Source organism: Stigmatopora argus, chromosome 23 (assembly GCF_051989625.1).
Source record: "Stigmatopora argus isolate UIUO_Sarg chromosome 23, RoL_Sarg_1.0, whole genome shotgun sequence".
Lineage (NCBI taxonomy): Eukaryota > Metazoa > Chordata > Actinopteri > Syngnathiformes > Syngnathidae > Stigmatopora > Stigmatopora argus.
Window position 1 is genome coordinate 8,077,375 of NC_135409.1, and position 25,528 is coordinate 8,102,902.

General features: G+C 49.1%; 6 protein-coding genes across 15 annotated transcripts; 2 read left to right on the forward strand and 4 right to left on the reverse strand.

Annotated features, from left to right (window-relative positions):
* Positions 1-312: 312 nt before the first annotated feature.
* On the reverse strand, positions 313-2,385 carry kiss2 (kisspeptin 2). Of its 3 annotated transcripts, none has more exons than XM_077593694.1 (3): positions 1,757-2,385; positions 1,507-1,643; positions 313-908 (listed from the first exon to the last, which is right to left on the reverse strand). In XM_077593694.1, the coding sequence occupies exons 1-3, from the start codon at positions 1,780-1,782 to the stop codon at positions 682-684; spliced, it is 390 nt and encodes a 129-aa protein (XP_077449820.1). In that variant the 5' UTR covers positions 1,783-2,385; the 3' UTR covers positions 313-681. The 3 variants fall into 3 exon arrangements, with proteins under 3 accessions (XP_077449820.1, XP_077449821.1, XP_077449822.1); XM_077593695.1 differs by having other exon boundaries at positions 313-893; positions 1,757-1,952; XM_077593696.1 differs by lacking the exon at positions 1,757-2,385 and adding an exon at positions 1,719-1,736.
* Positions 2,016-8,962, forward strand: gys2 (glycogen synthase 2). Of its 4 annotated transcripts, none has more exons than XM_077593689.1 (17): positions 2,018-2,204; positions 2,677-2,858; positions 2,959-3,150; positions 3,271-3,456; positions 4,093-4,237; positions 4,313-4,430; positions 4,934-5,054; positions 5,153-5,259; positions 5,488-5,547; positions 5,608-5,686; positions 6,133-6,246; positions 6,305-6,431; positions 6,606-6,701; positions 7,140-7,303; positions 7,477-7,557; positions 7,911-8,152; positions 8,569-8,962. In XM_077593689.1, exons 1-16 carry the CDS (start codon positions 2,081-2,083, stop codon positions 8,127-8,129), a joined length of 2,115 nt encoding a protein of 704 aa, XP_077449815.1. In that variant the 5' UTR covers positions 2,018-2,080; the 3' UTR covers positions 8,130-8,152; positions 8,569-8,962. The 4 variants fall into 4 exon arrangements, 3 of the variants coding, with proteins under 3 accessions (XP_077449818.1, XP_077449815.1, XP_077449817.1); XM_077593691.1 differs by having other exon boundaries at positions 8,576-8,962; XR_013298315.1 differs by lacking the exon at positions 8,569-8,962 and having other exon boundaries at positions 2,016-2,204; positions 7,226-7,303; positions 7,911-7,979.
* Positions 8,716-10,991, reverse strand: spx (spexin hormone). Of its 2 annotated transcripts, XM_077593698.1 has the most exons (5): positions 9,900-10,991; positions 9,446-9,526; positions 9,319-9,376; positions 8,959-9,021; positions 8,716-8,851 (listed from the first exon to the last, which is right to left on the reverse strand). In XM_077593698.1, the coding sequence occupies exons 1-5, from the start codon at positions 9,903-9,905 to the stop codon at positions 8,754-8,756; spliced, it is 306 nt and encodes a 101-aa protein (XP_077449824.1). In that variant the 5' UTR covers positions 9,906-10,991; the 3' UTR covers positions 8,716-8,753. The 2 variants fall into 2 exon arrangements, with proteins under 2 accessions (XP_077449824.1, XP_077449823.1); XM_077593697.1 differs by lacking the exon at positions 9,900-10,991 and having other exon boundaries at positions 9,446-9,727.
* Positions 10,992-11,120: 129 nt separating this feature from the next.
* strap (serine/threonine kinase receptor associated protein) lies at positions 11,121-14,850 on the reverse strand. Its single transcript, XM_077593693.1, has 9 exons — positions 14,440-14,850; positions 13,855-13,990; positions 13,702-13,783; positions 13,551-13,623; positions 13,385-13,484; positions 13,117-13,254; positions 12,686-12,822; positions 12,438-12,587; positions 11,121-11,669 (listed from the first exon to the last, which is right to left on the reverse strand). Exons 1-9 carry the CDS (start codon positions 14,549-14,551, stop codon positions 11,605-11,607), a joined length of 993 nt encoding a protein of 330 aa, XP_077449819.1. The 5' UTR covers positions 14,552-14,850; the 3' UTR covers positions 11,121-11,604.
* Positions 14,851-15,692: 842 nt separating this feature from the next.
* LOC144068871 (protein bicaudal D homolog 1-like) lies at positions 15,693-21,035 on the forward strand. Of its 4 annotated transcripts, none has more exons than XM_077593763.1 (12): positions 15,693-16,329; positions 16,805-17,017; positions 17,084-17,236; positions 17,305-17,609; positions 17,698-17,869; positions 18,023-18,118; positions 18,186-18,302; positions 18,436-18,614; positions 18,675-19,005; positions 19,078-19,272; positions 19,552-19,703; positions 19,803-21,035. In XM_077593763.1, exons 1-12 carry the CDS (start codon positions 16,087-16,089, stop codon positions 20,533-20,535), a joined length of 2,889 nt encoding a protein of 962 aa, XP_077449889.1. In that variant the 5' UTR covers positions 15,693-16,086; the 3' UTR covers positions 20,536-21,035. The 4 variants fall into 4 exon arrangements, with proteins under 4 accessions (XP_077449889.1, XP_077449890.1, XP_077449891.1 ...); XM_077593764.1 differs by having other exon boundaries at positions 17,704-17,869; XM_077593765.1 differs by having other exon boundaries at positions 15,694-16,314.
* A 36-nt stretch (positions 21,036-21,071) lies between these two features.
* On the reverse strand, positions 21,072-25,066 carry yaf2 (YY1 associated factor 2). Its single transcript, XM_077593774.1, has 4 exons — positions 24,896-25,066; positions 24,567-24,692; positions 23,087-23,242; positions 21,072-22,749 (listed from the first exon to the last, which is right to left on the reverse strand). The coding sequence occupies exons 1-4, from the start codon at positions 24,919-24,921 to the stop codon at positions 22,509-22,511; spliced, it is 549 nt and encodes a 182-aa protein (XP_077449900.1). The 5' UTR covers positions 24,922-25,066; the 3' UTR covers positions 21,072-22,508.
* Between the last annotated feature and the right edge of the window lie 462 nt (positions 25,067-25,528).

Here is a 25,528-nt window from a genome sequence, read left to right on the forward strand (position 1 = left end):
GGCGAGGAAAAACTGTTTTAGATTCGGGTTAAAGTTTAGTTAGACAAATATCGCAATGACAGCCTTTGACCACCGGAGGGCAGCGCTCCCCGCCGGAAAGAGCTTTATCGAGCGAAGAAGACGGTTATATTTACAACGTAATTGCTAATTACCACATAGGTACATTACATATATTGTTATAGAAATACTTTTGAGTAATTAGGGTGGATTAATGTCAGATAAAGTTACTCCCAGTCCCATTTTAGAGAAAGGTGGAATGTCAGAAAGCCTATGCGGGACTAAAAATGTGGAAAAAATAAACACTACTAAATGTGTCATCGAGTTTTTTTATGTGTTTCTGTGGTAAAAGTAATATGGATTTAAATGTGCATTTGTTATTAAATGCATCATTAATTCATGGCCTTACCATTTCATGTAAATAAAAACAACAACAATAACACAATTTCCCAATTTGTTTCAATATGGCATGGTCCTCTGTTGTTGGTGAATTTATTGTATTTGTGATTGACAACCTCGCTTGTCAAATCGTTTATTAAAGCGGAGAAACTGAAAAAAAAGAGATCACTATGAAAAGTTGCATCAAACTTAGTGGCTACAGACAGAATACTTGTTTTCTAAGTGTATAACACATTTGTTCTTCTATTTGTAGTCCCAGGTGAAACTACAACGTCCAGGTCGGCTTCAGGTCGGCGCCTCCAGGTGCCGAGCGGTCCTGCGTCTTGCGTTCACGTAACCGTGACGGTGGCGCTTCCCGAAGCGCAACCCGAACGGGTTCACGTTGAATTTATCCCCGCGCTGGTGGCACGGAAGATGGCGCTGGTCGGCGTTTTCTCCCGATGAGAAACACGGCTCCAACGAGCCTTCCGCTGTGTTTCTTCTGGAAAGGACGCGACCTGACGGCGGAGAGACTGACAATTAAGGTGAGACCCGTAGAAACTGTTTTTCAGCAGACATTTCTCACAATGTATGGTCATTATTATTCATGGTTTGTCAGGAGCGGCCGTTTGTCCCTCCAGGCTTGCCGTAAAGGCAGAGCAGCTGGAATCAATCTGTTGATTACTTCCTGAGTTTGTATTTAAACACCAATTACCGTATTTTCACGACTATAAGACGCACTTAAAAGTCTGAAATTTTCTCCAAGATAGACAGGGCGCCTTATAATCTAGTGTGCTTTATATATGGAAAAAAATTAAAATGTGTCATTCGTTGAGGGTGCGCCTTATAATGCAGTGCGCCTTATAGTCGTAAAAATACGGTAGTTCTATTATCATTGTCGGATCGTTCCTGCCTATTCCTGCATATTCCCATTTTGTTCCAAGCCTTTGTTGATATGTAAAGCCCTTTTGATTTATTAAAGATGTTGTTTTGAAGCTAATACCTCGTCAAATCCTACTTCCCCGCGCCTGGGTCCGAATCCATTCCCGATCGTGCCATGACGACGCACCGCGATCGTAACATGGTTGTCTATTGTAAATGAGCAAAAAAAAAACAATTTCGCAATCCTACCTGTATCCTGTGCTTCCTGCTCAGATGAAAATCCCGACAGCGATGCTCCCAGACTTCCCACGTCTGGAGCGACCATCAGCCCGTACATCAGAACCACCACGGCCAGCTTCATCCTGGGAGAAGACATCGTCGTCCCCCTAAAAAAGCGCCAAAGTGTGAACGAACGCCGTCGCCCATTGCGGCTGCTTTTATACGCCACTCCAGCGGGTCACCTTCTGCCCCGCTAGCTCTCCACCAATGGCGCATTTACCTTCGCGTTTCCATAAAATGCATCATTCATAGGTTTTTCTCAGAAACGCAAACACGCCGTTCGGCGTCATTTGGATGGGATGAGCTTTATCACAAGTTTGTTTGTCAACGGGGGGCTCATCAAACATGACGTCAGGGAAGCAAATTTCGCCCAGCACGTGGTTGTTGGTGGGCTAAAGGTTGGCGGGAGGAGGCGGGGAGGAAGTTCAAAGCCCCCCCACCCCCCACGCGACCATAAATATCTGGCCCCGCCGACTCCAAGCTCCGATATCGTAAAGGAAATTTCCACCCATCGCTTTGTCCGTTAAAGCGAGATCGCTCCAAGATGCCGCTGTCCCGTTCTTTGTCCGTGACGTCGTTGAGCGGCGTCCTGCCGGCGTGGGATGAGGACGACTTGCCCGTGGAGGACCTGCTGCTCTTCGAGGTGGCCTGGGAGGTCACCAACAAAGGTCCCGTCTTTCCTTCTGGTCTCGCCAATGCCGCCGTCAAAGACATTTCTTAACTCCGGCCTTCGGCAGCTCACCGAGTAGACGTTTCACGTCCGGATTCGGTTTTTCCTCGATTTGCCCGAACGCGACGCTCTCCGGCGTGTTGGCGAGCGCTCGCCGCATTAAGACGCAACTAATTTCAGGAGTCGCGACACAGATGAGTGACATTTTGAAGTAATCCTAAATGTTCCTACACTACTTAGTAAGGACTAGAGGGGGGTGGAGCCTACCTCTGGTGACCTTGAACAAAGGTGAGGTCCACCCTGGACTTGTGGTCAGGCACATGAAGACAAACAAACGTTCACAATCGCATGAGTCGGTCGCAGAATCGATTCAAACAAAAAAAAGAAAAGAAAAAAACACACCTTTAGCTTTTACTGTGGATTTTGAAGCATTTTCAGGTCATTTTTCTTTTTTTTTGTTGCTTTGACAGTGGGAGGAATCTACACTGTGATCCAGACCAAGGCCAAGATCACCGTGGACGAATGGGGGGACAACTACTTCATGTTGGGGCCCTACTTTGAGCACAACTTTAAGACGCAGGTGGAAGCTTGCCAGCCACCCTTTCCTCCAATTAGGAAAGCCATGGATGACCTCATCCACAACGGCTGCCAGGTGAGTCCCGGCGAGCCACGAGGTGGCGGCCATCGTACGTCACGTGGCGCTCACTATGCAGTGACTACAGCCCAAGTTTTTTTTTTCTTTTTGCACACAGGTTTACTTTGGCCGCTGGTTAATCGAAGGCAGTCCTTACGTCATCCTTTTTGACCTGGGTTCCGCCGCTCAGAACTTGGACCGCTGGAAGGGAGACCTTTGGCGGAGCTGCAACATCGGCCTCCCTCCGCAAGACCGGGAAGCCAACGACTCGCTCATCTTGGGCTCGCTCGTCGCCTGGTTCTTCCAAAAGGTAACCCGCTTATTTCCGAGTGTTGGTGAAGATCGGCAGCCTTAAGGCGGGGACGAAATGTCCACGGTCTCCGTTTAGCGTGGCGTAAAAAAAAACAAAGTTGGGCGCTCTGGTTGGCAGTTAACCGAGCAGCTGGGAGATAAACCCAATGTGGTGGCCCATTTCCACGAGTGGCAGGCCGGCCCGGGGCTCATCCTGAGTCGCCATCGGAAGATCCCCATGGCAACGGTGTTCACCACGCACGCCACGCTGCTGGGACGCTACCTCTGTGCGGGGAACGTCGACTTCTACAATAACTTGGATAAGGTGAAGTTTGGGAAGGACGGTTAGGATGACTTCCAACTAGGATGGTCAGCACTTTAAAAACCATTGCCGGCGCTAAACATTCAAATGGAATTTTGGACTTTAGGGGGCCGCAGAAAATAACGAAAAGGACCAAATCTGGCCCCCGGGCCGCCAGTTTGACACCACTGATTTGGTCATCATTTGATGTCTATTGGTGCAAAGTAGCATCATTCCAGGTCAAAGTATTCTAATATATTTAAACAAAATGAAAATCACGATGACAGAATAGTACCACTTTGGGCCCGCGTGGGTTTTCTCCGGGTACTCCGGTTTCCTCCCACATCCCAAAACGTGCTAGGCTAGGCTAGCCGGTTGAACACTCCAAATGGCCTCTTAGCCTAGCTACGAGCGATTGGCTGTCGGTCTGAAAAGTCAACGGAATTTCCCAAATTCCACATTTATAAATAAAGAAATAAAAGGTAAACCCGAGGATTGGCCGACGTAGGAAATGCGCGGGTTCGCTTTTCTAATGGACTGCTTTTGAAGGTCAACGAGGAGCGAAAGGCCAGTCCAACCATTAATTGACAACACGCGCACGCGCAATCCATATTTTGCTGGAGGCGCCATGACCATTTCCCCCCCGCGTGCGCGCCGCAGTTCAACGTGGACAAGGAGGCGGGCGACCGGCAGATTTACCACCGCTACTGCCTGGAACGAGCCGCCGTCCATTGCGCTCACGTCTTCACCACCGTCTCGCACATCACCGCCGTGGAGGCCGATCACATTCTTCACCGAAAGCCAGGTGGACGGCGCTCGCCGGCGGTGGCGCGCCGTGCCGCCGTTTCTTAACGTTAATGTTCTCCGTTGACGGGGACAGACGTGGTGACCCCCAACGGGCTCAACGTCAAAAAGTTCTCCGCCACGCATGAGTTTCAGAACCTGCACTCCATCAGCAAGGCGCGCATCCAGGAGTTTGTCAGGGGACACTTTTACGGGTGAGTGTTTCGTCACGCCCGGTAAAATATACCATTTACCGTATTGGTCCGAAGATAAGACGACTCCCTCTAGATCAGGGGTGTCAAAGCGGTCCTCAAAGGGCCACAGTGGGTGCAGGTTTTCATTCCAAGTCAACAAGAGGATACCTTTTGCAAGTGTAATCAGTTAATTAAAGTCAGGTGCTACTTATTTTAGAAGACCCCTGATTGGTTAAAATGTCGGCACTGGATCGGTTGGAACAAAGACCAGGACCCACTGCAGAATCGGTTTGACACCCCTGCTCTAGATTGAAAAAAGACCAATTCCATTTTTATACAGAAAATAATGACAGTACCCTATCCGGTATAATGTCTTGACCCCGAATGTAAGACGAGCCCCACTTTTTTAGCCTCATTTCAATGCAAAAATAAACACCTTCAAGCCAATACGGTCCTGAGTGGCTAATGTAAAATTATGATAACGAGAGCAATGGTCGAATATGACGAAACATCTATTTGGACAGACATTTGGACTTCAACTTGGACAAAACGCTATTCTTCTTCATCGCCGGGCGCTACGAATTCTCCAACAAGGGAGCAGATCTTTTTCTGGAGTCGCTATCCAGGCTCAACTACCTGCTTAAGGTTGTGTACAAAACAACAACAACAAAAACAACAACAACAACAACTCCTTTTTAGACCCATTAGCTACCTGCGCTAACCAGCGTTTTGCCTCATTTCAGGTCCACAGAAACGACGTGACGGTGGTGGTTTTCTTTATCATGCCAGCTAAAACCAACAACTTCAACGTGGAGTCCCTCAAGGGGCAAGCCGTACGCAAACAACTCTGGTACGCCAAAATTAGACCATTTTAGACTCATATTACACGTTGGGGATGCTTTTACGGTGGCATATTTGTCCCCGAAAACGAGTCGTCGTCTGAAAATGTTAGCGTTCCAAATGTAACGCATCAAGTAGACATCAGGGAAGTAAACGTTCACAATGCTAATATTGCCGTGAAGGGCTATTGGGTCACTATCTATTGGGATATTCCTTTAACAGTCATTTTATTTTGTAGGGACACCGCGCACGCCGTGAAAGAGAAGTTTGGCAAACGGCTGTACGACGCGCTTTTGACGTAAGCTCGCTCGAACGTCCGCCGGCCGACGTGCGCTTGAATGGTTGCCGTCGACCTCAGGGGCGAGATGCCCGACATGGACTCCATCTTGGACCGAGACGACTTCACCATCATGAAGAGAGCCATCTACGCCACCCAGGTGCCGTCGGCCTTCTCGTCTTTAGCGCGGCGACGGCGCGGAAAGCGCAAAACGGGCTAGCGGCGGAGAGCCACCACGTTGGGCCCGCCGTAATTGGAAATATAGATCGTCCCCGGGCTTCATTCCGTGGTGCCGTCCCAGACCGCGGTTTAATAGAGCGGCGGTGTCAGCGTGATGGATGTTTTGAAAGACAGTTAAAAGCCAAGTGGCCATTCAAAGCACTTTTGGAATGAAATGAATTGATGCTAATGTCAATATCTCGCCGCTTGGAAATTGAGCGCCACTGTCTACCCGATACCTGCTGATTTGTCATTTTCCATCCGCTGCCAATTTTTTTTTTTTTTTTACAATTCTCGCCTGGTTTATTTCCGCAGCTAGCCCACCCACGCTAGAGCTTTATTTTTGAAGCCCTCCGCTGATGTTTGTCCCCCCCGTTCCATTTGCAGAGACACAACCTCCCGCCGGTGACCACCCACAACATGCTGGACGACTCGACCGATCCCATCCTGGCCAACATCCGACGGATCGGTCTCTTCAACTCCAGGATGGACCGCGTCAAGGTAGCGCCAAGCCTAGCCTAGCCTAGCCTAGCCAAACCGAGCAAATAACCTTTCCCAGGTCATCTTCCATCCCGAATTCCTGTCCTCCACGAGCCCGTTGCTCCCGATGGACTACGAAGAATTCGTCCGAGGTTGCCACCTGGGAGTGTTCCCCTCCTACTACGAGCCTTGGGGGTACACGCCCGGTAGGCTGACCGCCATTGAGGGCGCGCCCCTTTCTAGTACTTGGTCTCCTGGCATTGTACGAGTCGTACGAGTCGTACGGTGTTTGTAAGGTTTTTGGGGGGTTTGTAAGGGGAATCATAATCATTTATAAGGGCAGTTATCGGCAGAGGTTGACAGGTATGTCCTTGTTTCAGGCGAATGCACCGTCATGGGCATTCCCAGCGTGACCACCAATCTGTCCGGCTTCGGCTGCTTCATGGAGGAACACGTGACCGAACCCGCCGCCTACGGTACGCGTCCATCGCCTACGTGCCGGCAAAAAGTTTGTAAGGTCACGGGGCAGGCCAAAGATAAACGGTCCAATGACCTCAGAATTGGAGATTGCTTTAGAGCAGGGGTGTCAAAGTTAAAGAGGTGCTCTCATTCTGGATGGAATCAAATGCATTCACTGCACTTTGCTCCGTTTCGACCAATCAACAAGAAGCATCCCTCCAAATCAATAGGAAATGATCCAAAATTGACCCTAAAACAGAAGTAAAAAAAAAAGAGAAAAGTCAAGTCATTGACTATGATAGATGTCCAATGGACTGGAACGTACGTTCGTTGGCCAGCGCCATCTGGTTTGACACCCCTGCTTTAGAGAAGGCTGTCAGTTTCCACTGTGAGGACAAAGGTTTTTCCTAGCCTACGCTTTTGCTCACATTGATCTCACTCTCCCCTCCCCTCAGGTATTTACATCGTGGACCGGCGGTTCCGTTCTGCGGACGAGTCGTGTAACCAGCTGACTCAGTTCATGTTCAATTTCTGCCAACAGTCGCGGCGTCAGCGCGTCATCCAGCGAAATAGAGCCGAGCGGTTGTCCGACTTGTTGGACTGGAGATACCTGGGACGGGTTGGTTCACGCCAAACGAGCGCCGTGACGTTTTACGGGTCGTCGGAAAAATACATCCGTCTGAGACGTTTTTTTTCCCTTCGGAACATAACTGGAAATGTGCTTGTTAGCGCGGTGACCTCAGTCGCTATGAGTTATTTCATGAAATAACCATTTTTTCTTGTGTTTCGCAGTTCTACATTCACGCTCGCCTCCTTGCGCTCAGTCGGGCTTTCCCTGACAAGTTTAAAATGGACCCCACGGCGCCCCCTAAGGTCAGATTCAAGGTCAAAAGTACTGTAATAGCGAACAAAAACAAAGGTCAAGTTTTGCCAGCAATCAAGCAAGTTGTTCCAATGGCTCACAGTCGGGTTTTGTTTTTGTTTAGTTTTTTTTTCGAGGCACTTTCATAACATGATTGACGTCCAGGTGGATGCACGGAACCTTAATTGGCAGCTTAGCATTTGGATGATTGACAAGACGTTGCTCCGGAACTTTGCTTTGACCCATTACGTTAGCTTGCGGACATTAGCGCAACGCTAACGTCATCGAATTCAGTCGGTTTGGGTGCGTTTTGGAGCCTTGGAGAGCCCCCGGGCCATATTTTTTGGACCTTTTGTGTCTACAGACGGAGGGTTTCCGCTACCCGCGACCGTATTCGGTGCCTCCCTCGCCCTCGGTTTCCGTCCACTCCACGCCGCACCACAGCGACGTGGAGGACGACGACGACGACGAAGACGACGAAACGTACGACGAAGACCGAGAGGCGGAAAAGGACCGCTTGAATATCAAAGCGCCCTTTGTCCTGGGCGCCACGCCAGACGGCGAGGACGACCCGTCGGGATAAACGCCTGGACGGCGGGCGGGCGGGTGAGATCAGACTTTATCTTTAACGTATTTAGCGGTCGGTCCTATTTCTAAATGATCCAACATACAAAAAAAAACAGAAGTACTCTGAGCATCACCCTATTTCTGACCTTTGACCTCTTGCCTTCACATACCACCCCGTTTTTTTGGTCCAACGGCCCTAATCTGTTCTCAAGTCATCGTAAAAATCCCTTTAGCGACCTCTGACCTTTCCGATTCCCATTCAAAATGAGCTCATTTTCTATTTGACATTTAAAAAACTTTAAAAAAAAGTCCCATCAGACGGCACTTTCCCAAACAAGGTGATTTCTTGACAAAATGGGCCGCAGTTGAAATGCAGTTTATTTGAAACGTCACATTAGCAAAAGCCGCAAGTCCATTTCAAGACGTCTTATACAAAACATTGTTTCTCCCTCAAGCGGGAAGCAGCGACAAGTCCACTTTCCCTCAGAAGAAGTCTCTTTTCCACAGCGGCACCTCCCGAAAGTACACCTCCCGGTCCGGGTTTTCGTCAGCTACGAGAAAAACAAAATACAAAAAAAAGCCTGTGCTATGAATTCAAAAGGACTTCCCACCAACCGACGGAATGCGGCTAATAAATGTGCTAATTCTCACCGGCGTCTCTGGCTTGCTGCAAAAAGTCGAGCAGAACGGCGGCGGCTCGGTCCACGCTCAGCTTCTCCGTCTTTTGACTGCGAGTTTCTGACACGAAATACCAAGTCACACAAATCAAAACTCCAATTGAAGAAGAAGAAAAACAAAAACAAGAATCCTAGCACAATGCCAAAATAAAGCTAATCGTTCCCTACCCAAGTGTAAAGTGTCATACACGTCTCCCTCTTTTCCGTCCTCGGAGATGAATCGGCGTCCTTCTGGGAAATGAGGCAAAATTAAAAAAATAAATATATATAAACAGTGGTACCTCGACATACGATCGTAATCCGTTCCGAGACCGAGATCGTATGACGAGCTTTTCGTAACTCCAGCGGACGTTTCCCATTGAAATGAATTGAAAACAAATGAATTGGTCCCAACCCTCTGAAAAAACACCAAAAAACAGGATATTAGATTGGAAAAAAAACGATCAAAATTTCCGTCGTAAGACGAGCAGTCGTATGAAGAGGTATGACTGTATATGAAAGTACATGAGAATTTTGCATAGTACTTACGGTTGCCTTTAAGATACAGCATTGCCTGAGGAGTCCAGTTTCTCCTTTGAAAAGAGCCCTTAAAAAGAAGAGATTTCAATTGAGCTGAGAAGTATACAAATATATACTATATATACAAATAGAATACCTTTGGTGCACTCCAGGTTTGCGCAACAAATGCAGCCAGGAAAAAAGTGAGGGTGAACGTTAAAATCATGCTCTTCAAAACCTGCCCGTGGGAGGAAAAAAAACACATTTGAATTCTCTTTAAAATGTGGATTTTTGGGTAGAAGCGCAATTATCAAATTTGAAAAAGTGCCTCTTTTGTAACCAAAAAAATGGGATCATTAATGTGTAAAAATGCAATAATTAGCATGTGCTATGTAAAACCGTCATGTACAAATGTAATGCTAACAACACAATGGAATAACTATGATGTAAGCATCATTTAAAAATACATTTTATAACCTGACTTTGCATTTTTAACAAACAAAAAAAACACTAAGTAACTGTAATGTAAAAATGTTAGCATCGAAAAATGACAAACTTTCCATTCCTATCGACAACTTTTTCCAAAATTGAAGTATGATTGGTATACTCACTTTCATGTCGAAGATTTCCCGGCTTGGGCGTCCGGTCCAAGTTGCAAAGCTCTCGGCTAACTTTGCGCCGCTCTTCTGGTATTTATAGCCCTGCGGCGAGAAAAAAACTCCCCTCCTCCGGCGCCCCCTCTTTTTCCCGGCGGCGATAGGTCACGCCAATTTGATGGAGCGAGCCCCGGCCGGCCCAATGAATAGCCGGCGCGACCGATCGATTCCACGCCGTTCATTGAGCGCTTGGAGTACGCTGTAAATATTTCTGAATTAAAAACGCTGCGGCGGGCCATTCCCGCCCGCTCTGCCGACGGTGCACTTTTTCAAAAGCGAATTGTAAGAAAACGTCAATATTTGCGTTTTAGCCGTTGTCTTTCCGAAAGGTGAGCGCTTTTCCGGATGAAAATGTTCCCGTGAGAAGCACATCTGTTTCTATTCATTTTTTTTTGTCATAAAGGCTTTTAAAAAAAATATGCGCAATATATTGCAGCAAAATCTGTGTAAATCGATCGTTACAGCATTTTAAACTAATAGACGGCTGCACTACCACTTGCGTCCACCCGGTAGCCAGCGCTATTGCGTTTCGATGTTCATGCATATATAATATATATGCGTCTAAAAAAACGGTGCATCCTTTGTGTGTTTAAAATACAGAAATAGCACTCGTTACTGACACTGCGGCTAAAAATACGATGCGCCATATAGTCGTGAAAATACGGTAATTACTATGCTTTAGCTAACGAAGCTAATGTTTTTTTTGAATGACTGTTTGCTATTGGGTGCTACAAGTTACGAATTTTTTTTTAGATCCTGCATTTAAGCTACTTTGCACTGAAAACGTTACAGCGTTCAAAGATGAAACCAAAACACGTCAACGTGGCGAATGACTTTTTAGAAATAAATGGGCTGGCTTTCCGGCTAGCGGCAAAATGAAGGCGCATAATAAATCCCCGCGTGCGTCGTCTTCTCGGAAGCGGCGGCGCGCCAAAACGGATAAAATTGCCTCGTTGTCGACAACAGTGGAGTCATTGGCCTAAATTGCGTAGCGAGGTGAATCATTTCTCCTCTCTAAACAGCCCTCTGCTATTTTTTGGTGATGCCGATGGCTGAAAAAGGGGGACATTTGCTACCTTTTTTGCCTCATTTTCTCCCCAAAAAAACGGCGGACGGAGGCCAAAGCTAAAACATCTCACCGGCAGACCCCGACATAAATGAGCGACTCGCTTGGTGTGCGTTACTTTGAAATAAAATGGCCACATTTCTTTATTGAACTGCTGGATAATGACGCTTAACCAAAAAAATGGAAAAGAGGACACATCTTCCTTTTCCACTTTGTCACAAAACTCATCCAATTAACTCGTCGTTTACGTTTACGGAAGCACGGCGGCGAATGCTTCTAGCAATTTAAAGAAAGCTGTGCAATTCCAATATTGCGATGGATCAGAAAACTAAAAACAAAACAAACAAAAAAACAGGCTTTCCCGCTCGTGAGGAAATCCCGACAAACGGCCTGAATTTTTTGGACACGGCCGCGTAAACCCGCAGGCGTGAGAGCGTGTGTTCCTACTGACAAGTCACAAGTATTTTTCCACGTGGGGTCCTGAGAGATGGAGGCGCTCGGGACTCTTCCTCGCTGGAGGGGGGGGCCCCCCATGATAGCCGATGGGCCCCGATGGTACCCGAGCCGGACCGACGGAAGGCTTCTCTTATTTACTTAGGCTTTTATTTCCGGGGGAGGAGAGGTGTAAATCTGCTCCGGGTTGTCTGCCGCCAGCTCCTCTGTATCACACAAAGGTACACGGTCGATTGGTCGCCGGTCTTTTGGTCGCCCGGAAGGTAAGTGATAATGACCATTGAAATGGTTGCTCAAATTCCCTAAATACAAACTGCCAATGACTATTTAGTCATACTTAATGCCTATTAATTATTAGGCTAAAGTAAAGCTCCACATTTCCCGGACTTTTATTGTTATTTGTTAGAGAACTTGTTAAGACCGACTGACTGACGTCGCTTCTTAAAGGAATAGCGCATGTACATACAAACTCTTCTACACTCACACGTCGGCTCAGTGAAACTGCTCATGGCCATTGTTGGCTTTTATTCATGCGTAGACACTTGTTTTACCTTGTTTTGTCGTCGGTCTATAGGTCGTCGGTCTATTGGTCGCCGGTCTTTTGGGTCGCCGGTCTTTTGGTCGCCCGTTGTCGCGGTCAGGGCGACCAATCGACCGCACACGCACACAAACACGCCAGTCCGCTCATTAGGACGGAAAAAAATGACAACGATCGGTCGCTTTGAGCCGTTTTAGAGACAAATGGTCGAATTTACGAGGGTTCCAAAGAAGAGCTAACTGGACTCGCTGGCGGTTTGGGACGATTTTTGAGCTAATTGCGGATTCTCCGAAAAGCAACGAGAGCCGGCGTTGGCCATGCGGACGTTTTGAAGTCATCGCAAATTTGGAAAAACCATTAGAAAATCTATTGGGGTTTTTTAGCCCAGAAAATCCAGGACCGTACTTGCTCGGCGTGAATAAAATGAAGGTCTTACCTGGGAGAACGCACTTCCACAGGCCGTAGGTCTTCCCCACGGCCGTCTGCCAGAGACGAAGCGTACCGTCCTCCGAGCCGCTGGCGTACAGCTCGCCGTCCGGGCTGAAGCGGACGCAGTGCACGGGACCAAAGTGGCCTTTGTACGATTCTTAAAAAGGGGGAGAAAGCCAGACGTTTACTCGATGGATACAAAGCGCCGCCGTCCGCATTCAGACCAAAAGGCGTCAAAAACTCAAGACGTTTTACCAAGCTCTTCCTTCGTGCTGTAGTCAAATTTATAGAGCTTGAAGTCCTCGCCCCCGGCCACGAAGAAGTCCTTTTCGGGGTGGAGGGATGCCGAGTTGATGGTAGCGGGGGCTTCCACAGATTTGATCAGGTCCAGACTGCAAAACAGACGTACCGTATTTTCACGACTAAAAAAAAAAATCAAGAAATAGTAATAAAGTAAGAGTAATAAAATGGAGAACAACGGGCTGAATAGCCAACTGTTAGCATAAGAGTTTTTTTTCACATAGCCTAAAAAAACAATGTAACAGGCTGTCCATGGTCAGAAAAAAAAATGGAGTCTTAATTGCAGCCCTAGACAAACTGAAAAAAATGGTGACCTATAGTCAGCAAAATATGGTAATTTAGTATCCGCACTCACGTTTTTGGTAAAAGGAGCTATAAATAAATACCTGAGCGCGTCGTAGAACGCGATGGTCTTTCCGTACGTGACGACGAGAATCTCGCCGTCCGCCACGTACTCCATGCTGCTGACGGACGTGTCAAAGGTCAGGGTCTTCACCACCTCCGTGGAGGTCCTGTCCCAGAGTCTGGCAAAAGTTCACAAACCAATGACATCCTTGAATTTTGCTAAAGGAATTCAGTATCGTTACGGCCTTCGTACTCATTATTGAGCCTCTTTTTTTTTTTTAAATAAATGTTTTTATTATCTTATCTGACCGTATAGTTTTATCATCTGCCGCTGATAGAATCTGTTTGTCGTCATTACACCACAGGGCCTTCCGGATGGGGGAGCTGTGGCCGGCAATCTCCTGTGGTGCTAAAAAGACCAAAATAAATATATATGTATCAAATATTTAGGGAAAATGACAATACTTTTGCTCACCCGCTTCTGGACTGCTGAGATCGTAGATACGTAGGAGCTTATCGTTTCCTCCAGTCAGTAGAAAATAGCTGTCCTAAGAAACGGACGGGAGAATCAAATTCTTAGCTACGGAGCAGAAATGTCAGATGAACTGAACTTCCCTAGGACGTACCTGAGTAAAGGTGACGGTCTTTACAATATGTTTATGGGCCAATGTAAGGACTTCGTCACCGCTCACTGCGTCCCAAACTTTTCTGGAAAGCACGTGACGTTGGGTCAGGCGTGGGCTTTGAAATTTGGCCACGCGGTCGAGGCGTCAACTCACGCCGAGAAGTCGGCAGCTGCCGTGGCTGCCTTGGTGGCGTCCGTGTTCAGAGTGGCTCCCCAGACAGCGCCTTTGTGACCCAGAAACGTTCCAATCCAGTCTCCTGTGTCTCCCTGGCGCAACATGGGCTTGCCATCTAAAAGCAAGCATTAACCAGTCATCGTCAGTGGAACCAATCGACTATTTTGGTGCTTTAAATATTCTTTTCTATATATTTTTTTTTAAAGGAAGATGGTCATTCATCTATCATTTCCTTACTCATTATTCTAAATATTCTCTATAATGTCTTTGATTATTTAGTATGTCATTTTCAATGACCTATCTATATTTACTGATATCCTAAACTACAGTAACTATATTTACTCATTTTAATATCATGGGCCTTCTGGCCCCCAGCCTGGAGTTTGACACCTTTTAAAAAAAGTGTTTATTTTGTCTAGTACAAAATATAATGAGAAAAATGTGTATCATGGGATGTAAGGTCACAGAGAATATTTTTAGGGCTAGTAGAGACATAAATAACACAGGTCTTGCCTATTTAAAAAAAATCAATAAAAGAAATAGAACGATATATGATAATCCCACCTTTGCAGGCGCTAATGAGAAAGTAGCCGTAAGGAGTGATCCCACTGAAGGCCAAATCCACGACTGGTCGGGTGTGACCAGAGCAGGTGAGCGGAGTCTGTCTCATAGCCATGGTCCTCGAGCCGGGCACCGAGAGGAACTAGAACCGGTTAGCGCTTTAGCTGCTAGTTAGCTGCTAAGCTAACACGGAATGGGGGATTAAAAAGCTCGAAGTTCACGAGACAATATCAGTCGTATTACAGTCGCTGCTATTTAAAAACAAAGAGGTGGAGATTAATGGCGTATTTTTCCCAATTTACACGGCGGCTCTCCCTCCCAGCTAATGAATGGCTCGCGTGCTATTAGCTACAACATAGCAACTAGCTAGCAACGTGCAATGCGTTGTAACCACAGTGAGGTGATATAGCCAAATTTCCGCTCTCCGGGTACCGTCCCGGGGACCATTTTCAAAATAAAATAAAATGTTACTCTGAAAAGGCTTGAAATGACTTGACATATTTTACAACCAAAGTAAAGTTGAACAAAACATGTATTTCTGATGGCTCCATTCATTTGTTATCAAAAGTAATGAGCCGATATCAATAGAACGTGTTGAATTGAATGCTTTTATTGTCATTATACAAGTATAATGACATGTAAAGCTTCATCAAAAAGTGTACAAATACAACAAAAACAAAAATCCTTCAATTGTACCAAATTCAACTGGGGGTGATCAAAATGTTCAGGAAGTGACCTATATTATAAAGGAAATGACACAGAATGCTTTTGAATCAGCAGAAAATAATCCAAAATGTACAAAATGTGACCCCAAAGTGCCCCACAATCAACGGGAAATGATCCAAAATGTACAGGAAGTGACCACAGAATGCTCACTATGTATACGTATAATATCTATGGATCTCGGTGTTTACGTAAATTGGTGTACTGTACCACCCTCTGCTGGCTAACTTGCGCGATACATACATATAACGATTTTGTGTGTTGTTTTTCTATTTAACGAAAGGAATGATACTTTATTCATCTCCCGTAGGTGAAATTCAACATTGACGTGATACAGAATTCATAATAGTAAAACATTATTGTGTTTATCAATTCCATAAGTACCACTGCTCATTTATAGTTACCGTTTTTACTATTATAAGACTATTCTCAATTCATAGAATAGTTGTAGTGATAGTCATAGACAATATATTCTTTTGTTGTTTTTTGTTGCACACGTGGGTCGTGAAATATCGTATTAGAGCGCATGCAGTGTTAGAACACGTCCGTTTTGGCAGTATAGTACTATATTGGGAAGTATTGTAACCTGGTCTGCAGCTGGATCACGCGCACACACACGCGCGCGCACACACACAACGGGGATGGATGCCTTGCTTGTCGGTTGCGGCCACGGATAGCATCTGGAAGCTGGTGAATAAGCAGAAAACAGAGGGAGTGGACGCGGATGCGGATGCGGATAACAGGAGCTTCCTCACAACCAGCGTCAAATGGACGATGATGAGGGCACTTGGTGGACATTTCTTCCTTCCCACGCGTGTTTTGAAAGGCTCGCCGTGGATTTCTAGGGCGCTCGTCGTGCCCCCCGCGGGCGCCTAGGTCCGAGCGTCAGGCGGCGGCGGCGGACGCAGGGAGGGGCGGACCGGTGCGATGGCCGCCGGGGGGACCGGCGCCGGAGGATGCGCCGACACGGTGGAACAGTGCCGCGCCGAGGTGGAGCGTCTGACCAGAGAGCTGGCGGAAGCCAACCGCGAGAAGATCCGCGCGGCCGAGTGCGGGCTGGCCGTCCTGGAGGAGAACCATGGCTTGAAGCAGCAATGTGCCGAGCTGGAGGCCGAGCAGGAGGCGCTACGGCTGGAGCTGGAGCAGCTGCAGGAGGTGGGCTCGCCAGGGGTACGGCTTCGTTACTTTGACACCCCCCAAAATTGACCAAATGAAATCTCAGAAATTGATTTTTAGTCTCGCTAGCATGACTTGCAAGGCACTTTTTGTCGACAACAGCAAAGATGTGACCAGATGAGGCCCGTAGAAAAAAGAAGCCGCCCTGGGAGAGTGGAAAGTAGTAGTATTTCTAAATGAGATGATGTCTCGTCCTTGCCTCCATTTATTTTCCGGAACTCCGGTTAGCACCCCTTACTCCCCCCTTTTGACCCCTTCGCAGACAGGGAATACTGAATAGGGTTTAGAAGTTGGTCTTTTATAGAGAGGAACTGCTCAGCAGACGGCTCGGGAGAATTGCAGAAAGAGCAAATGAGTCATGTAGATTGAATAGAGCGCGTTTGGAAATGTCCGAGCGTGAAGCGGAATTAACTGGCGCCGCACCGGCTGGCCTTTTTGTCCCATTTTTGTCATCCGGTGCTCCACTCAGGCGTTCGGGCAGGCTCACTCCACCCAGCGTAAGGTGGCCGAGGACGGCGAGACCAACGAGGAGACCCTTCTGGAGGAGTCGGCCACCAGGGAGGCCTACTACACCGGCCGCCTCCTGGAGCTCCAAGCCGAGGTCAAACGCTGGCAGGCCACCGCCGCCAACGCCAAGGCCGACCAAGACCACCTGGGCTGCCTGCTGCAGGAGCTCCGGGAGGTAACGTGAACACGACGGGCTGGCCTTTGCCTTTCCAACCCACGGCTTCCCGTTTTGTCTCGACAGAGAAACGAGATGTTGGAGCTTCAGCGTAGCCGCACGCGAGAAGAAATCCGGGAGTACAAGTTTCGAGAATCGCGCCTCAGTCAGGACTACGCCGAGCTGGAAGAGGAGAACATCTCGATGCAGAAACTGGTTTCGACCCTCAAACAGAATCAGGTATCCATCTCCATCCCATCCAAAACCCGCAGGAGAGCTTTGGAAAAAGGAGTGCTTATCCCATGCAGGTGGAATACGAAGGCTTGAAACACGAACTGAAGGTGTTGGAAGAGGAGACGGACATCCTGGAGGGCCAATTGCAGGACGCGCTCCGTTTGAAGGACATCTCGGACGGCCACCTGGACGAGGCTCTGGAGTCTCTGAAGAGCGAACGCGAGCAGAAGAACCACTTGCGGCGAGAGCTGGTCCACCATCTCAGCACGTGCGACGTGGCGTACACGGGAAGCGCGCACCTGACCTTCGGCTCCGCCCCGCCTAGCGGCACGGCCACGCCCACCGCGTTGCTGTCGCCGACCTCGGAAGATCCGGCGAGGTGATGGCGCTGGCGTTAGCTAATTAGCTCGGAGGCTGGTCTCTCATTTTGGGGAGAAGCCTTCTCAGTTTTCTTGTTGACCCCGAAGCGCTAGGTGCAACGGGCACACGCAAGGCGCCGCACGGGTAAAAACAGCCTCCGGATCAGCCAACGGAGAATGGCGAGGCGCTCGTGGGAAAAGCGAAGGGGTCGCCACGTCGGACCTGTTCAGCGAGATGAACCTGACGGAGGTCCAGAAGCTAAAGCAGCAACTGTTGAAGGTGAGTTTGATCCCGCAGTTAGCTTAGCTTCCTCAAAAATATTCTTTTTTGTGCTTCTTCCGGCATTTTAAGCTCCCTCGTTTACTCCCATTGGACGGAAGAACGAAGACAAAGTTAGCGGGCGGCGTGTTTCTGACCTTCTGCTCTCCTTAGGTGGAGCATGAGAACGTAGCCCTGACGACCAGCTTGCAGGAATCCCAGACCAAGCTCCGGCACACTCGGGGGGCTCTTTCGGAACAACGGCAGAAGGTCAGCGCCCAGAGTTTGGCCGAAGAGGACGCGGTGGACCAACGCGGTGGTCTTTCCTTTCCCGCAGGAGGCGATGCCACACGGCGGAGAAGGCGTGGACGAGGAGAAGCCGAGAGGAAAAGCGTCGTGGCACCAGAAGAAGGTGGCCTCGCTGGAAAAGAGCTGCCAGGAGGGAAAAGAGAAGGTAAGCTAGCCACCGTACTTGAAAATGAGTGTCGCGAAGCCCATCCAAGAACTCCCCCCTTTCCGTACTTTCCCCCTTTTTCGAGAGTTTCCTCTCCCGAGTTTGCCGTTTTGGAGAAATCTTCCTTTGTCAGATTTGCGCCCTGGAAGCCGAGTTGCAGGCGGCTCGGCTGGCGGCCGGCGACAGTCGGGCGGCTTTGAACGCCGCTCAAGAGGAACTGGTGACGCTGAGCGAGGAGCTGGCCCAGCTCTACCATCACGTCTGCCTGTGCAACAACGAGACGCCCGACCGCGTCATGCTGGACTACTACAGGTCCGAGGAACGCCCCCTTGGCATTTCCCCAATCCGACCACGGCGTTATTTTGCCAGCAGACACGGCAGGGGACTCAGGAGCCTCTGCGCCGGTCTCAAAGCGGCGTCTTCCGACAAAAGCAAAGTTCTCCTCACGCCGCGCCTCGCCAGGAGACTGGCCACGCCCACCACTCCCGGGGAGTCGCCTAGCCCCTCCGAGTCCCCGTCCAAAGACCCCAGAAGCGAGAGCGGGGAGCCGAGCGAGGGCCGGTCGGGGCCGAGCCCGCCTCCCTGGAGCCCTCCCGGCCGCTCCCCCAGCATCAGCGCCTCGTCGTCGTCCTCGTCGTCGTCCTCGGAGCTGCGCAGGGAGCCCATGAACATCTACAACCTCAACGCCGTGGTCAGAGAGCAGGTTTGCGCGTTGGCCGCTGCTCCCAAGACGGGAATGGTCGGCCGTCGCGTTAAGTTGCGCTCAATTGTGCAGGTCAAACATCTCCAGGGGGCCGTGGACAAGGCTCTGCAGTTGTCCAGGCAAAGAGCCGAGGCCAGGGAACTGTCTCCTTTGCTGGATAAGGACAAGGAACGCTGCTTGGAGGAGATCCTGAAGCTCCAATCTCTGCTCAGCACCAAGAGAGAGCAGATCGCCACTCTACGATTGCTTCTTCAAGCTAACAAACAGGTGGGATTGCGTGTCCGTTTGTTGTGGGGCCGCCATGGGGGTCGGTTTTCGGTTTCGGTGCAAGCCATCCAGCACAGACACTTCTAGTTTGCCCACCCCTGGTTTAAGGGGAACCAAACTGAAACCACGTTCCCCATTGAGGGAAAAAACTGAACACAAAATACGAAACCCCATTGCGATAATCCAAGCCGGCCGGCCACACCCAATTGTCGACTTATGCGTGCGTCATCAGCCCAAATGCGAGTCGCTAACAAACACCAACGTGGTGTCTCGTTTCAGACAGCAGAGGTCGCTCTTGGCAACTTGAAGAGCAAGTACGAGGCCGAGAAATCCATGGTCACGGACACCATGACAAAGCTGAGGAACGAGCTGAAGGCCTTAAAAGAAGACGCCGCCACCTTCTCCTCGGTTCGAGCCATGTTCGCCACCAGGTGCGTGTCATCGCCGACGCCGTGGTGGCCAAAGATGGCGGTCGATGGGGGATCCGCTCCCAAAACGACCCGGAAGACCGAATCCGGTCTTTCCCTCAGGTGCGACGAGTACGTCACCCAGCTGGACGAGATGCATAGGCAGTTGGCCGCGGCCGAGGACGAGAAGAAGACCTTGAACTCCCTCCTGAGGATGGCCATCCAGCAGAAACTGGCCCTCACCCAGCGCCTGGAGGACTTGGCCTTCGATCAGGAGCAGACGCAGCGAAACCGCGGGGCCAGACTTTCCCGCAGGAAGACCAGAGCCAGTCTCCCGACCTCGGCGTCCACCTCGGAGCTGGCGCCGGACTCTGCTCCGGTCCTGGCCCCCAGCGCTTCGTCCCCATCCCGCCTGAGCGCCCCCGCCAACGAGCCGGCCTCCTCCAGGGCCGAAGCTCCGGCGGCGGCGCAAAACCCTCCGCCCTCGGAGGACGCCTCCAGCCCCCGACGTCGGTGGACCCTGGGAATGCGGACGTTTGAGGCCGAGTCCCCCGCTTTCCGAATGGCTTCGCCCTTTCCCCGAAACTGGGCGGCTTCCAGACCGGGCAACCCGGATGTGGCCGGCAGGCCGAGCCCAAGTCCCTCTTGGACCTACCGCTCCCCTTTTGTGGGACTCAAGAGCTCATTGTGGAGTTCGTCCGCCCGAACCCGTCCTTTGCCCAGGCTGACGGGGACGTTGGGTCACCACGCGACGCCCTCGTCCCCCCACGGCTATTCCCCGACGTACTACAGCCACTCCAGCCACTACACCCCTTTGTACCCCAGGCACTACAGTTCCTATCGACCCCGACCCTGAGCGGGAATTCCGTCCCCCCTCATTCCCGTGCCTACGCCTCGGCCCCCAGGTTGCAAATACTCGGCGACGTTCTCAGGGAGTCGATAGCGGCAGCACAAGTGGCCCCGCCCCGCCCCGCCTTCCGTTCATTCGGTCCGGGTCAGGACACGGACGGACGGATGTTTTTAGCGAGCTTTCTCGAGTTTCCTGGACCTTGGACACTGTCTCACGTAGGCTTTATATATGGCGTGCACTATCCACTTTGTTTAATATCATCACAAGATTAATTTGCCTCAAACTTGGGGACGGCGGGATGGTCTTTCGCGGCCCCCCGGTGCGAGTACGAGGCAACGGCTAAAGCCGTCCATCAAGAATGGGAAAGAAGTCCAGCTTCAACCAATGTCCACTTGGACATTTGGACAGTGGGACAGTTCCACGTAAAGAGGACCTGGTCCCAGCTTTTTGCCACGAAATTCAAAGTCAATGATTTTTCCCCCCTAAACAATAAAGCAGTAAATCAGTTTTGTCTTTGTAGCTTCAATGCAGCTTGAACAGGATTAGCATAATATTGTAATCCAACCCTATTATTATAATAATAATAATACTTTTTTTTTTTACACTAGCGCCTTCAAAGAGTTGTACAAAAACGGATTTAATACTAAAGAAGTCCGACTTCACACATTCCACAAATGAATATGTTAGCCTAAGATAGCCTAGACTGGAATGCTAACGCTAGCAAAAACAAACTCTAGTTGTAGGCGTACATTGTGTACTTTTGGTACCGGGACGAGTATTTATGCAGTTATTTGGAAAAGGTCAATTTAATACAAGGGATTGCGATGACAAATCTTCCATTTTCTTCCCTCTGTAAATGAAGCTGCGATGACTTTGCTATGCTACACTTAGCTAGCTAACATCTGAGGTTGGAACTGGTAAAAGTAGTCAAGTAATCGTTATCTATGACTCCCACAAGTATTAATCCCTTACATTACTTTGATATTCCCTGAAGAAAGTGATTATACATTATTGTTTATGTCGTAGGGTTGGCGATAGTTATACTTTTTGTACATCTTGTGGTCATTTGTTGTATTACAACTACACAGCAAAAAAGAAAGCAAGAGCATTTTCTACAAAGACTACTTGAAAATGCAGGTCACACATGATTTATATTGATATTTCTATCATCTTTTGGAGCTTGCCTACCAATATGGTATGAGTTTGCAGCTGCGTGGGAAATATCAGTCTGCTAGCTGCTAATTCATCATTAGCATTCGTACCTGCAAAATCACATTTGACCAGCACTACATTCATTCTAGCATATAGTACGTACACGAAAGACATAGTATACTATTAGCCCACATGTATCACAAGTCATCCCTCATAAAACCACTAGATGGGGCTAAAGAGTTCCATCCGCCAAGCGCATACTAAACGCCCTTTTAATAAAACCAATCAAAACGGAATCTCATCATTTGTTTGCGTTGTAATAGACTTGTAATAACATTTGAACATTTCAGAATCGAGCAAAGCAAAAGGAAATGTATCGACACAGACAAAAAAAACAGTTTTCTCGTGGAGACCAAGCATTTCCAAGTCGTTTTCAGCCTTTCCGTACTCACGAGGCTTAAAACACGCAGATAATTCTCCAAATCTTTGCTCTGTCCAGACGTCTTCTCCACCTTGAGGTCCAAAGACGGCGTACGCATCCATTTTGCTCCAAAAGAAAAAATGTAAATGATACGAGTCTACTCGGAATATTGTCGCCGATTTACATCATCAGTTCATCTCCGGTGGTCGTCTGTCCGTCCCGATTTCCAATGGATTGGACGTCTTATCGTCATCTAGTAGAGTTCCGGAACATCCCGTGGCGTCCCAAGAGTCATCGCAATCCTGAAAAATGGCGGCTAAAAGTCCACGAGGAAGCCCGTCTGGGATTCCAGATAGTCTGGCCGTCCACCCGGGAAATAAAAAGGGTCTTCGTTCAGGGTGGCTCGTCAGTGGGATTCCCCGTTAAGCGAGCCGCCCTCGCCCCGAGGCGAGGACGAGCGCGAGTGCCCCTTCTCGGCGCTTTCCGAGCCGGAGCCGTTCTGGCCGTGGTGGTCCGCGGACGAGGGGGCGCCGGAGGAGGACGAGGGCCGGGCTTTCTCCTTAAAGTCCGTGATGATGACCGTCAGGTCGCCCACCGTCACTTCCAGATGCCGGGCGCTACTGCGATCGATGTTTTTTAACCTGGGCCTAAAAAAAAAAAAAAAAAAAAAATGGAGTCACGCACGTCGCTAGCATACCAAGGATCGTGGGCGGTCGATTGGTCGCCGGTCTTTTGGTAGACAAGAATTCACCATTTCAAGCTGTTGTGGAGCCTTAGCGACTGTACTGTCTAACTTATAACTATGCTAACTTTTCTTGCTACTGTCACAATGGAATTTCCCGAATACGGGATGAATAAAGTTATCCAATCCAATCAATGAGTTCCTTAAGAATTGGACTATTAGCATGACGTTTTAATACAATTTACAGGCCTTAACAAAAAAAAATCAATCAGGACCGAAATGAGTGAATCCATTCTGACTACCTCATCTTTTTGTGACTGCTCTTCTTGAGCGGCGGCTCCTTGTCGCTTTTCTCCCGCTCCACACGCTCCTTCTTCTCCTTCTTGGGTTGCGAGGGTAACACAAACTGCTGAGTGGCCTGCTGCTGCGAGACGAGCTGGGAGACCGGGCGCGGCTTCCTGCCGGGAATCACAGGCGCCGGCCAGCGCACCAGGTTAATAAGCGGCAACAATCGCAAGAGACGCCCCATTGTGCCCGTTAAAGCTTTGGACTTGAAGTGCTTTGGGTACGTTACAGAGGCATACCTGTCAACCTCTGCCGATAACTGCCCTTATAAATGATTATGATTCCCCTTACAAACCCCCCAAAAAACCTTACAAATACCGTACGAGTCGTACGGCGAAACCGCTTATTTTAAGCTCCGTCACGCATTCGGTGGCCTTTTCTATCAGCGGCTAGCGTGGCTAACTACTGGGAAGTCATCCAAAGCCATGATTAATGTCTGATGGTGTGTGAGCGTGACGGGGGGGCCGCAGATGGCTCGTCCCGGGGTTTATGACACCTTTTAGACAAACCGCTAGCCACGCCGCCACATTCTTTCCCCTTGACTCCCCCTCAGAGGCAAACGTCATGCATCAGTGTCGCCGGCGTAATTACAGGCTTATCACGTAGACGCAATCTTGAGCCGTAGCGGCACGATTCATTACACACCCCCACACCCCCGTCGGTCGGTATACGCTTGCTATTTGTATGCGACACGGGGATCGAAAACTGGAACCTGAAGAAAAACGGCAAAGAACGTACAAAAAGTCCCTTCGAGGAAGATCAAAGAACCCTGCGAGGGGTCCTTAGCGTTGAGATGAACTAATACAGGGGAAGTCGGGTCAGATTCGGGTATGACCACAAGTACACTCCTAATCAATAATGCAAGCATAAAGGAGGCAAGTCCCACTTGGACATTATTTCAATGGCCACTAGAGGGCAGTGTCTCTCTTGGGGAGTTAAATAGAGAATACCCAGAATAAAACTAAATTAATACGACTAGAGTGCGCCTTAATAAATGTGAATATATATCTTATGGGCGACCTAGTAGAAGAGTGGCTACTGCGTCCTGCTGTATCATTGTGAGATTTAGAGTCCAATCCCTGCGTGGGTTTTCTGCGGGTACTCCGCTTTCCTCCCACATCCGCCAAAAGTCGTCGCAAAGCTCATTGGATGCTCGAAATAGTCTGAATTGGTATAGGCGAGGGGCTGTCCGTCTCCTTGAGCACCGCGATTGGCTGGTAACCAATTCAGGGTGTCCCATCGTTGGCTGGGATAGACTCCAGCACCCCCGGCGGACCCTGGTGAGGAGAGGGGGCGGTAGGCGAAATGAATGAATGAATGAATGGGTACGTATATTGAAATGCGGGACTACTTTTAGTGGGGAAATTGCGTTTTGGGCGAAGCAAGATTTGAAATAAATGGTGGTCGATTTTTAATCAGGCTCATCCAAGGTCTTACCTTGTTGATGTCCCCTTCCTGACATCACACATCATGCACTTAAAAGCCTCGGCCGTGTTCTTGTATGTGCACACGCTGCAGTCCCAAAACCCCTCGTCGGAGGAGGGCTTCGGTTGACGCTTCGGCCTTGAAAACAAACACAACCAGCGTGAAGATGCCTAGAACAAAAAAACCATCCTAACGTCGTCATGAGGTTTTAACACCCCGCGCACGCACACGCACGCGAAAAGGGGGGGAAAACCAAGGAGAAAGGCTTTCCCCCCCTCCCCTCCAATCCTCCTCCTCCTCCTCTTCCTCGGCGGAGCTTCCTTTTAACTAGCCGTCGTTACCTTGTGGGACTCCTCTTGTCGCCCATGCCAGACCGGGTTGCCTCTGGAAAGGGTGGCCGAGACAAGCTGAAGCCGTTTTTCGCCGTCCCAGTTTATATTTTATGTATTATTTCGGGGAGAAGAAGCTTCGGCTTCCAGCTGTCGTGGAAACTCCGCTTGGGAGATAGTCACGTGAGGTATCTCAGCCAATCACGGGCGGTGACGTTCTTCATCATCACGTCAATAGGACAGCCGTCATCCCGAAGCGGCCATTTTGTGTCAGTGACATTTGGTGGAGAGAAAAAAAACACATTGTGGTCATTGGAGCGTGTACGTTTAAATCGCTAATAGGTTCAATTTGAATCCATTTTCAAACGATTTGGTTTCGTGAACGGCAGAGATGTTTTAAATTAGCCTCATCCATTTTCTTTCAAAATTATAACTCCTATTGTTTGACAGTCAAGATTTTCCCTGTTTACAATTTAATTGAGAACCTAGAACACACCCATAGGAGTCTACTGCTTTAGGATGGCCGACTTTTCCGTTCTACCACTATGTAAATGATATCTACGGTCACCATGATGCCCCCACAGCGCCATCATCTGCACAGAACGAGCAAATCTAGGACGACAAGGTGCCTAGAAAGTCTCGAGT